The 13129-nt window shown below is 42.5% G+C and overlaps 1 protein-coding gene and 1 long non-coding RNA gene across 2 annotated transcripts; both read left to right on the forward strand.

Annotated features, from left to right (window-relative positions):
- Positions 1 to 243: 243 nt before the first annotated feature.
- On the forward strand, positions 244 to 11346 carry LOC135500180 (syndetin-like). Its single transcript, XM_064791427.1, has 15 exons — positions 244 to 249; positions 1129 to 1257; positions 1735 to 1815; positions 2040 to 2156; positions 2399 to 2595; positions 3711 to 3828; positions 4325 to 4443; positions 5615 to 5756; positions 6356 to 6496; positions 7249 to 7375; positions 7736 to 7916; positions 8821 to 9010; positions 9632 to 9823; positions 10698 to 10914; positions 11342 to 11346. Exons 1-15 carry the CDS (start codon positions 244 to 246, stop codon positions 11344 to 11346), a joined length of 1962 nt encoding a protein of 653 aa, XP_064647497.1.
- A 15-nt stretch (positions 11347 to 11361) lies between these two features.
- On the forward strand, positions 11362 to 12837 carry LOC135500550 (uncharacterized). The gene is made up of 3 exons (XR_010449468.1): positions 11362 to 11433; positions 12207 to 12233; positions 12767 to 12837. It is a non-coding gene; the product is annotated as an uncharacterized LOC135500550 (long non-coding RNA).
- Positions 12838 to 13129: the final 292 nt, after the last annotated feature.

A 13129-nucleotide genomic window follows, 5' to 3' on the forward strand; every position in this document is an offset into this window, starting at 1 on the left:
CTACTCGGTATTTCTGATATCCTTGCATCGACGTATATATGGCGTAAATCCGATTGTCTTAGCCAATTTACGTCTTGGAACTGGCTATTCGAACCGCCATGGTGCATGGGGCTATTGTTTCCGGTCTTATTCGCACCGTCAGAAACAACCAATGAGAGCGCTTCTTAGCAAATGACCCGGATCACCCGCCCTTTCCAAATCATGCCAAGCTAGGCCCTATTGCATATAATGTTCTGTAGAGGCATGGAGGTATAAATAATTATTTATACCTCCATGGTAGAGGGGATGATAGGGTGTGGGTGTGGCGAAGACCGAAAGGAACATGCACATGCACCCCCCCCGTCCACCCTTAAGAGGAGAATGCCAAACGAACTTGGACCACCCACATTGACATGCACCCCCCCCCCCGATATGCATGCCCTGGCTCCTATGGCTATTACATCTTGTGTGATGCTGCTTCTGACAGGGCCGGCTGGCCTGGCTGGAAGTCAAGGACCCTACCCACACCCGGAGCCAGGAGTAAAGGCACTTCCAACACTCGTCACAAACAAACACCACCTCAATCATGAATTAGGCCTACTTTCCTGTTACCCACCATCATCCATGTCACCACGGTGCGATCTATTTATTCACTCCATATTATTCGCACCATCACGGTACGGTACCTTTCTCTCACCGTAACGGTGTGATCTATTTTTTACTGTACAGTAATTCGCCCCGTCGCGGTACGACCAATCACTGCTGAATGTATAATTCACACCGTGACGGTACGGCCAATCATAACCACCGTCGTATTCACACCGTCGGGGTACGAATAGCCACGGCCATACGTCTATGGTTCATTCGACTATTCATGACCATGTTCATAGGCCTTTTCGACACAAGCCAAATCAGATCCTTAAAAAATCAAATGTGCACATTCAGAACATGTCGTCAGAAGGCCTATGCCGAATTTGGACAATGCCATGAGCCACTATTAACCCTTTGTTCCAGGAGAAACATGGAGACATATCTTGACGACTTCTTTGATGTCCAGGACGGCGACGCGATGATGTTTAATAATAGAGACTTGTATAGCGCTAAATCCAACAGGTTTCAGTCACAAAACGTTCACATTATTACCCCTAGCTGTTGGCCTGTACATTCCTGATTCAAGCTCATCTCTCTGAGAGTATCACAGGTCCGAGCTGCAGCTGCAACAAAAAAGTAACATTCATAGTTTGCCATCCCTGCAAGCTAGGTACCCATTTACTCCTGGTAAGGCTGGTTGGAGAGAAGCAAGTAGGGGCCTAGGGTAAAGTGCTTGCCCACAACGACGAAACAGCGGTGACCCTTCTGGCTCCGAGAATCAAACCCAGGACCTCCTGATCATGAACCCGGTGCTCTAATAATCATCACCAGGAAACGATCTTAGTACTGGTGGACGCTGTTTAGGATGCCTGCTGCTGGATCCACCCATGCGAGCCAGGAAATCGACAGTATATCACATGGATAACGATAGTGATTCTCAGTGTTTCAATTGAGCTCGAGACACCAAATATTATTTAAAGCTGGTACATCACGGGAAGTATTTCAACCAACACGAGATGCTCCAAGTTTAGAAATTGAGACACTTGTCCTCAATTTCAACTTACTCATACTGGAAAGCTGAAAGAGGAGGCAACTTGAAATTTTGTCTGGAAACACAAAAATTAGTCTGAATGAACCTTTACTGATCCTTTATCCAATTTACAGCCTGATGTCAAGTCGCCCGTCGATGACCTTTCGCCTCAACACTTCGCTGCTGATCCTGCGGTCTCAAAGTTCAAAGTTCACGTGAGTATGGCTAACCTCAAATGGCGGTCGCACTATTCCGAACATAACAGACTAAACCTGACTTTCAGTTTTCATATAAAGATTAAAAACTTTTTATGACCAGGAAGAAGAGAATTATAATGCTGCTTCTTTGGAAAGTTCATCACATTTGCAGATCTATTTTAGTTTGGAATGTAACGAAATTACCAATTATTCCACTCTTGTCTCTCGGTATTTCCTCACAGGCTCAGACCAGTCAGGAGTTCCCCAATGACCCCCAAGCTGACCAAGAAGCGATAGATAGCATTGAAAAGGATTATTTCAATGGAGATGACTTTGACGCAAGTCGCGCTGAATTGGATGTAAGTCTTGTTACCTTGTTTTGCCCTGTCAGAATAACTGGACTTCTGTACGGTAAAAAGCGTGTGTACAAATTCCTTGGGCAGGGCGTAAAAGCTGCTGTATATGTTGACTATGCGCCACCCATGAGAGGAGTGTGCAATATATCGCCACTCTTTAATGGGAATTAACATCATGACGTAACTAGCGATAAAATGCAGAAGTGGCAATAGAATGTACAATGTCAGCCCTTCATCAATTTCAGAAACTCCCTGATGTTCTTGAGCTTCAAGCGATTGATCAGGACAGGAGCAAACTACGCGGTCAGCTCCGGGCCGTCTCCAAGAAGGTGTCTGAGTTAGTCCTGGAGAACCACCCCGCATATGCTGCGGAGTTGATCCGAGTCATGGAGTTACAGCAGTCACTCCAGACGGCAAGCGTTGTCTGCGCGAATGGCAGAAGGTGAGTGCTGTACAACTGCAATCAGGGATGTGAAATTTCTGATTTTAGGTGGATTTCAGAACTTTTTCTCATACTTTATGCTGAATTTGATAACTGGCAGGAAAAGAGCACTTTCTCACCTCTCCGTGAATCTTTGAATTTTTTCAAATTTTGCCAAAAATAAGTGTTTAAGAGCTTTTTTTGTGGAAGTGAGTGCTGTTCAAAGGACAAGATTTTTACAAGAAAAAGTTTCAGATTTTTTTCTCGAGTTATTTGCATTCTTCAGCATTGTTGTCTGTAGCACTCATGTATTTTAAGTGATTCCTCCTTGTTCAACCTTCGTCAAGAAATAACTGTACAGAGCCGAAAATGTCAAAATTCAATGTAATACACCCAAAGGTTGTTTGTGCTCCAGAGCCCAAGCGATGTTTGTGCTCCAGAGCCCAAGCGATGTTTGTGCTTCAGAGCCCAAACGATGTTTGTGCTCCAGAGCCCAAGCGATGTTTGTGCTCCAGAGCCCAAACGATGTTTGTGCTTCAGAGCCCAAACGATGTTTGTGCTCCAGAGCCCAAGCGATGTTTGTGCTTCAGAGCCCAAACGATGTTTGTGCTCCAGAGCCCAAACGATGTTTGTGCTTCAGAGCCCAAGCGATGTTTGTGCTCCAGAGCCCAAGCGATGTTTGTGCTCCAGAGCCCCAAACGATGTTTGTGCTCCAGAGCTCAAACGATGTTTGTGCTCCAGAGCCCAAGCGATGTTTGTGCTCCAGAGCTCCAAACGATGTTTGTGCTCCAGAGCCCCAACAATGTTTGTGCTCCAGAGCCCAGGCGATGTTTGTGCTCCAGAGCTCCAAACGTTGTTTGTGCTCCAGAGCCCCAAACGATGTTTGTGCTCCAGAGCCCAAACGATGTTTGGGCTCCAGAGCCCCAAATGATGTTTGTGCTTCAGAGCCCAGGCGATGTTCGTGCTCCAGGGCCCCAAACGATGTTTGTGCTCCAAAGCCCCAAACGATGTTTGTGCTTCAGAGCCCAAACAATGCGGACAAATTATGAATGGACTTTAGTCATGTACATTTTATAATTCTGAAATTTTACACCATTCGGTTACCTCTTATCCGGCTTTGTTTGTCCTGTGTCAAGGTATTTGTCCAATGCGAAAGAGGACTTCACCACAGCCAGCCTGGGCCTCCTTGCCAACTATAGGAAGAGACAGCAGTTGGTTGGACTTCTCAAATCGCTGAAGACCATCAAAACTCTGGTACAGTAGAACCTCTCTATTAAGGACACCCTCGGGACTGACCAGTGCTGTCCTTAATAGAGAGGTGACCTGATTAGAGAGGTCAAATTGAATGGAAACAACCAATTTGGGATCAAAACTAGTGTCCTTAATAGAGAGGTTGTCCTTAATAGAGAGGTTGTCCTTAATAAATAATAGAGAGGTTGTCCTTAATAAGGAGGTTGTCCTTAATAGAGAGGTTGTCCGTAATAGAGAGGTGCCCACTAAGGGAGGTTTCACTGTATGTTTAGAAGGCATATTTCTTCAGCTGCTTGACTTGGAAGCGATACAAGTCAAAACAAAAAAATAACTCTATGACATGTCATCAACCCTTTATTGTTTGCCTCATTGGAGCACTCTTATTAGTAAACAACCTTGGTAAACAGCCTGGGTTTGTATTTTAAGGTAAATTAGAAATTATTGGGTTGTACTTATAATTCCCTCGTTGTTGATGAACTGAATGTGTTTCTGTTTTCAGCAAAGGACAGACATCCGACTTCGTGAGATGTTGGAAGAGGAGGATTATCCTGGAGCCATCCAGTTGTGTTTAGAGTGTCAAAAAGCTGCAAGCACATTCAGGCACTTCCATTGCATCAGGTAACTATAGAGTGTCAAAAAGCTGCCAGCACATTCAGACACTTCCATTGCATCAGGTAACTATAGAGTGTCAAAAAGCTGCAAGCACATTCAGACACTTCCACTGCATCAGGTAACTATAGAGTGTCAAAAAGCTGCCAGCACATTCAGGCACTTCCATTGCATCAGGTAACTATAGGGTGTCAAAAAGCTGCCAGCACATTCAGACACTTCCATTGCATCAGGTAACTATAGAGTGTCAAAAAGCTGCCAGCACATTCAGACACTTCCATTGCATCAGGTAACTATAGAGTGTCAAAAAGCTGCCAGCACATTCAGACACTTCCACTGCATCAGGTAACTATAGAGTGTCAAAAAGCTGCCAGCACATTCAGACACTTCCATTGCATCAGGTAACTATAGAGTGTCAAAAAGCTGCCAGCACATTTAGACACTTCCATTGCATCAGGTAACTAAAGTAATGTTCACCGTGCTAAGAATTTTTTCATATTACTCCTCTCAGATTTCTGCCTGAAATTCATGAGAACCCTTCCCATCCGGTCGTGCCGACTATTAGGGAAATGGCAGTTGGTTGATGCTTTTGCTGCGAGTGACGTGCAAGGCATGTCATGTGCATGTCACCACATGTCACCACATGTCACCACATGTCACCACATGTCACCACATGTCACCACATGTCACCAAAGCTTTGTGTACCTGGTGCATGCGCAGCGGAAGAGGAGGTGTTTTTTTGTGGAGACTAGTTTCGGACAGTCGGTGTTCAGTTTGTGTTCTTGGGACGTTTTCATTCGGGAGTTTTATTTGAGGCAAAGTTATATTTATAAAGTCTTGACACGAATTGCTAAACGGGACATGAGCCTGGCCAGCCAGCATTCATTCAGGGTTTCATGTTTTATCACGAGGAGACTCGAGACGTGTATTCAGCTGCATGGGTTGCATCATCCGTACATGTTGGAGGTAACGCCCGTGGTTATGGAGACAAAGCAGTAGTGGTTTCCCACAAGACGGAGAGTCGTGTCGTGAGTTTATCGTGAGAGAACTGAGCATCTTTTCAACCTTGGCGTGTTAGTGACGTACATAGTACGTCATACATTTCTTAAATTGGAACACATCAGGTCTTGGTGGCTGCCTTTCCATTCTTCCTCACATCAATTCTTTTCTCCCCTTGCAGTGAGCTGAGTTCAAAACTCAAGGACACTTTGGAAATGATCGAAGAGGCGCTGGATGTGGCTCTGTCTAAAACATGTAACAACTTTGATACGCGTCATTACGAGAAGGTCCAGACTGCTTATAGGCTGCTGGGAAAAACACAGGTAAGTTGTCTTGGAAGATTTTGCCATGTCTGGTTAGGGTCCTGTATCTGACCTGGTGGGTAATGGGTTCGATACATTGAGTGATATGAATAAAGACCAGCAAATGCTTTTATCTAAAACTCCATGTACATTTACACTAGGCCTTTCTGTACAAAATTGTAGTAAAAGCATTTACTTGTCTTTATTCATATCACCCCTTGTCTTTCTTCGTGTATCTCCGCAAATGTGTCAAGTTTGATTCAAAAATACCATCATTTCCATTAGAAAAATCCGCCCCTATCCAGCCCCTCGAAAGAATTCAACGAAGGGCTCCAATGAAAAAAGTTGTTTTGACTTGATTTGCTCATCTAATACCTGGAAAATATGTTTTTGCTCGAAGTTAGATTAACCAACCTTTGAAGAATTTGGCCCAGTAATTTTCGTACTGTAGCCCAATAGGATTTATAAACATTTACTTCTTAAAAAAACCTTTAAGTATACAGCAGTATCAGATGAAGTGTGTCACCACCCCTAAAAACTTGTTGGTAATCGAGGTTTTTACTTGTTTTGGCGCCAAATCTTTGAAAGTTCATCAAAATCGTCTTTATTGTTTGTTGCAGACTGCCATGGACCAGCTGAATATGCACTTTGCTAGCGCCATTCATAACACCGCGTTCACAATCGTCATCGGTTATGTTGAACTCTGCTCAGGGACGGAAGACAGCAACTTTCAGAAAAGACAATATCTGGATTTATGCGAGGTGAGGAGTAATTCTTTAAAGGGTAACTCGTGTCAAATTTCACCACATAATGTTTTAGCTGTTTTTGACTAATGACTACGTCACTTTCTCATAAATCGGTAAGGTTTTCAAATCGAAATGCACATTTTCTAGAAATTGATGGTTTAATCCCGCCCGGACGGCTCACTTCGATGCCGTTTTCGTTGATGACGTCACAACATGAACATTTTCGCGGTCGCGGTGGTTTACATTCAGCGATTTTATAATAAATCTAATCAAAAATGGACAATTTTAGCTTTACATTTGTGATCAATAATTAAAAACGGACGTATTTCCGCAAAGTTGTAAATCACATCATAGTATCACTTTAAGTAGCCTAAAAGCCTAGTGGTAAACGGCTTATACCATTTGTTTGTACTTCAGTAGTCAACTTCTTGAAAATGATACGCACTACTGCTGTTCCAGCACCTTAGCAAAATTACCATTTTTGCAGATTAAATGATATAATATCAAAAATATGTAAGGCGAGCCAATATATTTTTGATGATACAATAGAACCTGTCTATTAAGGACACCCTCGAGGCTGACAAATGCTGTCCTTGTTAGAGAGGTGTCCTTATTAGAGAGGTCAAGTTGAATGGAAGCAACCAATTCGGGACAAAACTAGTGTCCTTAATAGAGAGGGTGTCCTTAATAGAGGGGTGTCCACTAAAGGAGGTTCTACTGTATCTAATAATATTGAGTGTCTAAACCAGTTTCATTTGTATATGCAGCACATCAGTCCGGACTTGTTTACACCATGTCTGATTGACTTGTGCAAGGCATTATGGGAAGTCATGAAGAGTTATTATCAGACGATGTTATGGCATGAAAAACATGACTTGGAGCCGACGGATCAAGGTTCGTTGATATGCATTTATTGGACGGGTATTTGTTGATTTTCGAAAAAATAGATATCCTGTTACGTATATCTGGAGAATAACACCTCCTACAAGTGAAGAGTGAATGCTGAAGGTGATGAAAAAGAATCATATAGAAAAAAATAACTTGTTGATTGAAAAATTGACAGATCTCTTTGTTAGTTTTTCCTTTTGAAAAAATGTCTGCTAAAACGCTTAACCCGTCTTGGTGGAGGAATACTCCCTGGAGAATAAAACCTCCGAGTAGAGACTGAACGCTGGAGAAGAAAAATCATGTTGAAAAAAGCCATTTTATCAATCAAAACTGATCGTTTTATAGAATGAAATTATCTTTCCACAGAGTCTGGCAGCAGCAATGTTGAAGCTGCATTCAATCGGCGTTACATCAAGCAGAAGCTGGAACATGGTCTTGGGCGGATATGGCAGGATGTCCAGCAAAAAGTTCGACTATATGTGCTTAAGACTGATCTATCATACTTCAAGTTTGATGAGTTTATCAAAGTTTTAGATTTGCTGAATAGGTAAGTTAGGGTGGCTACAGACTGGAATCCTGTCCTCGTTGGAGTTTGCGAGTCTTGGATTATGTTTTCAAAGCTTAGATAACAAAATTATGAAATATAAAGTCAGTCACAGGTTGTGATTGTTGGCCCTATCATGTAGCTTGGCTTATTGGATGTCCCAAGGTATGTTACTGGAGAACTATACTGCTCGATTGTACGCAACCTATTAAAGGAGCACTTGTTTATGAAGACCAGGGTGTCTTGCCCCAGTCGTATAGTTTAAGGCATTGATACAGAACTACCGGTATTGGGTGTCTCACAAAAACGCCAGGGTGGAGCTAAAATGTGGATCAATATTTTAGCTCCACCCGAGTGGTTTGGGTGAGACAATCAACACTGACAGTGAGGTATCAATTTCTATTCTAAGACGTCTCAAATTAAATATCGAATAATGTGGTTTGAAATGCTTCCACATTTTGCACCAACCCAGGTGTTTATGGAAGCCTAACCATAACCGCTGAATTCAAAACGAGGCTTTGTTTGCGCATAGTGCATTTACACTGTAATGTGCGGTTTATTCTATAAAACCCAGGTGTTTTAGAATTATGTGTCATAATCCATCTGTGAGAATTGTATGCCTCTAGAAAAACGAGTTTGATTCCAACCAGAAAGAAATTCTGTTTGTAAAAATGTCCAGAGTAGTTTCGGGCAGAGGTGGAGTTTTGTATTGTCTTTAACAGTCACCTTAGAAAATCTTCAGACGAGCAACCAGTGGAGACTGGCTCCGTGACTGAATTCTGTCACGTCTTAAGCTGGTGTAATGTACAAAGCAGTCACCTCAGAAAGTCCTTTAGGTGGAGCAACCGTTGATTTTGTTGTGAGGTTGCAGCTTGCTTACATTATACTTTAAATTCTCTTTCTTTAGGCTCATAGAAATTGGCGAAGAATTCTGTGGTAGTAAATCCGAGGCTTTACAGGAATCGATACGAACGCAAAGTCTGAACTATTTCAAGAGTTACCACCGGGCGCGGATGGACGAGCTGCGCATGTTCCTGGAGAATGAGGGATGGGAACTCTGTCCGGTCAAATCCAGTTTCGCTACGACTCAGTTGCAGGTATTGTTAAATTGTAAACTCCTAACTTCACTCCTGTCTGTAAATATCTTAAAGGGTCTGTATATAGTATTTAAAATCGTTTGAAATACAGTTATCCTATAAGACACCAGAGAGATAACTCAAAAGTGATCAAATTTCTGTGCAGAAAAATTACCGTGTAGAATATATCTGCCATGTCTTGGCGCTTTATAATGTAGAACATTCTCAAAGTGCTTTTTGTCTATTGCCCGGTCTAAGCTGCTTGAAACATTTCAGTAGAACTCGGATGACCTGCTAAAACAGCACTTCAACCTGAGCAGGTGTGTCTCTTACCTGAGTGGAGTTGGGCCTATTAGGTAAAGAGACGTGTCTAGAGTCTCACACCGACATTGGGGGTTGAACCAGGGACCTCTTGGTCGCTAGTTTAGAGGCCCAAGCTACTCCATCACCGTGGATGTATTTGGCCTGATATCGACTCATGAGTTTCTGGATAACAAGACCTTTTCACCCCCATATCTCTGTATAGACTCCTCTAAGTAATGCATCAGAAGAGTCCATTTGGGAAAGTTGGGGTGTATTGGTTGGTCTCTCTGGTAGGGTCATTTCGTGTGAATGTTTTAACTTTTCCGTTCTGATTTTCAGGAGTTTCGTTTCTTGCGACATAAGTGTAATAAGATGAGTCCGGCTGGTCAAACCATCTCCTCCCAGTCTGTTGACCCTGAGAAACCGGTCCGGCCAAATTACGGCTATTTCCAAAAATATCTCGATGTCGGGAATCCTTTTGATGTTCAGATCGAGGATGAGGAGACTGAAGACGTTTTGGCGACCAACGGGGTAGGTAAAAACAAAGCGGACAACTCTCTATTAATACAACCTCTCTAGTAAGGACACTAGTTTTGATTCATAACTGGTTGTTTCCATTCAATGTGACCTCTCTAATCAGGACATCTCTCTATTAAGGACAACCTCTCTAGTAAGGACACTAGTTTTGATTCCAAACTGGTTGTTTCCATTCAATGTGACCTCTCTAATCAGGACACCTCTCTATTAAGGACAACCTCTCTAGTAAGGACACTAGTTTTGATTCCAAGCTGTTTGTTTCCATTCAATGTGACCTCTCTAATCAGGACACCTCTCTATTAAGGACAGCACTTGTCAGTCCCAAGGATGTCCTTAACAGAGAGGTTCGACTGTATTGGACATTGGGGGTGTTCACACAAACCAAACTTATCTAGATTAATCTGGACTGGTCCAGATTGGTCTGCTTTGTAAACGTGTGCCATTGTGATCTGATTTGGTCGGTTTGGTTCACAGTGGTGTAATAGGTGTACCGTACCCTCGCCACTTTTGGTCCACTTTTTTGCATTGTGTTATTATGGGGCACATAATTTACTTCTTGCAAATTCATGACATTGCGAGCGATGATATCTGGTCTTGTCTGGTTTGGTTTGTTGTGTTTTCTTCAAGGTTTTTGCAAATAACCTCGATTTGTAAAAGAAAAGTAAAATTGCAAAACACACTTTTTTGGTCATTTCATGATCCGCCAACATTTTGAAAAATTTTTGATTAGAAAACTATGACAACGTTTTTTCTTTTTTTTTGTGGGCAATTTTTATTTTACGCAAAACGTGATTTTTCACAAATTGTGCAAAAATGAAAACACGAACATTTGGTGTTTTTCACGAATTAAATTTTGATGTAATTTCAGTATGGAGGTGGGCAAGGCCGCCAAAACTCGATGGAAGAGATTGAAAGTGACAGTGATGAGGATGTCCCTGACGAACTGAAACAGGGCTTCATTGATGAGAATACGGGTGACACGCCGAGTAGGCCAATGTATCGACGACGGAAACTCAGTAATAAATCTGGTGCAAGGCTCCCTCCAATTATCACCAACACAACTCTCACTCTGCTCAGGCTTTTTGGTTAGTTTGCTGTTAGTTTGCTGTTGTTTGTTGTTTGTTTGCTCTTTGCTGTTTGCTGTTCGTTTGTTTGTTTGTTAAGTATCACCAGAAGTGAAGTATCATCTTTACGATACACATGCCCTCTTACCTCCAAATTTTCGAGCAAAATGAGTAGACCTCTCTATGTGATGTTGCCAGTTATTATCTTGGTCACGATCAGCCTACTGTTGTCTACCAAGGTCACGTTCCTCGCCTCTGGCAGTCTCCTTTCACTAAATTTTCAAACTTCTCCTCAGAGCGGGTCGTTGCTGATAGACTCTCATGAAGAGATAACGCCAAAATCTATATCTGTAATAGAAGGGGTGTCCTGCTACAGAGGTGTCTGCTAAGGGAGGTTCCACTGTACTTGTGTAACCAATACCTTATCCATTTCCGTGTTTATTTTCAGGTTAATACATGCAGATGATGAACGTGTTGAAACCCATTGCATTTGATGTGATGATCTGTATGTCAAAGCTATTCGACTACTATCTATACGCTGTAAGTAAACAAAAAAACACCCAAACAGACCTGTGCCTTTTATTGTTATGTTTTTTGTATTAAAGGGACAATATAGGCATTGACAAACGACACAAACAAAGCACAGCTTGCTAAAGCTAGCTCTTTTAAAATGCTAAATGTCACCCCTTCCAGCAAACCCATTTCAAATCTCTGAAACCTCGTACCCATGGCTTGTTCTGATGCAATGCTAATGCTCCCATGTACGGAATAAACATCATTGTCCGAGGTTACATCACTAGGGTATGTATTGAGAGCTATTGCACAGTGATACATCGCTGTCCTGTTCGTGATGTGATGTAATGGAATAGGCCCGCTCTGTTCGTGATGTGATGTCATGGAATAGGCCCGCTCTGTTCGTGATGTGACGTCATGAAATAGGCCCGCTCTGTTCGTGATGTGACGTCATGAAATAGTCCCGCTCTGTTCATGATGTGACGTCATGAAATAGGCCCGCTCTGTTCGTGATGTGACGTCATGAAATAGGCCCGCTCTGTTCGTGATGTGACATCATGAAATAGGCCCGCTCTGTTCATGATGTGACGTCATGAAATAGACCCGCTCTGTTCATGATGTGACGTCATGAAATAGGCCCGCTCTGTTCGTGATGTGATGTCATGGAATAGGCCCGCTCTGTTCATGATGTGACGTCATGAAATAGGCCCGCTCTGTTCATGATGTGCTGCCGTACCGACCCCGTTACCCCGTTACATTTCGTTGATGAATGAGTAACGTGATGTAATGTTCTTCTTCAGGTCTACAGCTTCTTTGCCATTGACGCAGTAAGTCATCACAAATAATATTGATTCGGTGTTAAAGGGCAAATCCATTCATGTTAATTGTTTTTTCTAGTGGCTGTGGTAAAAAGAAATAAACAATACCGTATTGCAGTTATCATGCAAGCAAATTCGCTAAAACTTGGCAGGAGTTTTTGTATATAGGTCTACACAATGGCGTTGCTGATTTGTTTTCTCCAGAGCATGTATCAATGCAATAGGGAGCACCAGATAAGCTTTCTCACAATAGGTGGCTCTGGTGTACTAATGAGTATAGGAAATTGACTTCAAACAAGATCATTGGCAACAACCAACACTGAAAGTGACATAACAATTTCAATTCCCAAACAGGGCATTGAAATGCAACTTTGAGAGATTTTTGACTTTTTCGATATTTTGGACCAACACAAGCGATTTTGACAAAAAACGCTGTGGCTAAAAACAAGTCAGAGTGTATCAACAAGCAAGCTGTCTAAGATTTCCAGAAGATTATCAAAATGATCCTGAATATTTTTTTAAATTGTCATTTTTCAATTCAGAGCGAATCTTCTGGGCGTTCTTTGGGCAGCCGCTTAAGGACGACGTTAAAACGGATCGAGGATAATCTCATTCTACTGGAGCCGCAGTTTGGGTCGCCCCCACCTACGGCTGAGGAGATAAGGGTAAGAGTAGTGGTCCAGCTTCATAGCCGAGTGGTTAACACTGCTGGCTACCACGCAAAAGGGCCCGGGTTCGATCGTGGGGAGAATCAAGGATTGTATTTCTGGATGAACCGGCGTGGCTTTCAAGGAACTAAAATTTCTGGCTCTTTACTGTCCTTGCGAATGAGACTTTAAACCATGGTTCCTTGTATCTGGTGTCCATGCCAGAACCAGTTAAAGACTCCACCAAGTAAGAAACAT

This window comes from Lineus longissimus, chromosome 16 (assembly GCF_910592395.1).
Source record: "Lineus longissimus chromosome 16, tnLinLong1.2, whole genome shotgun sequence".
Taxonomy (NCBI): Eukaryota; Metazoa; Nemertea; class Pilidiophora; order Heteronemertea; family Lineidae; genus Lineus; species Lineus longissimus.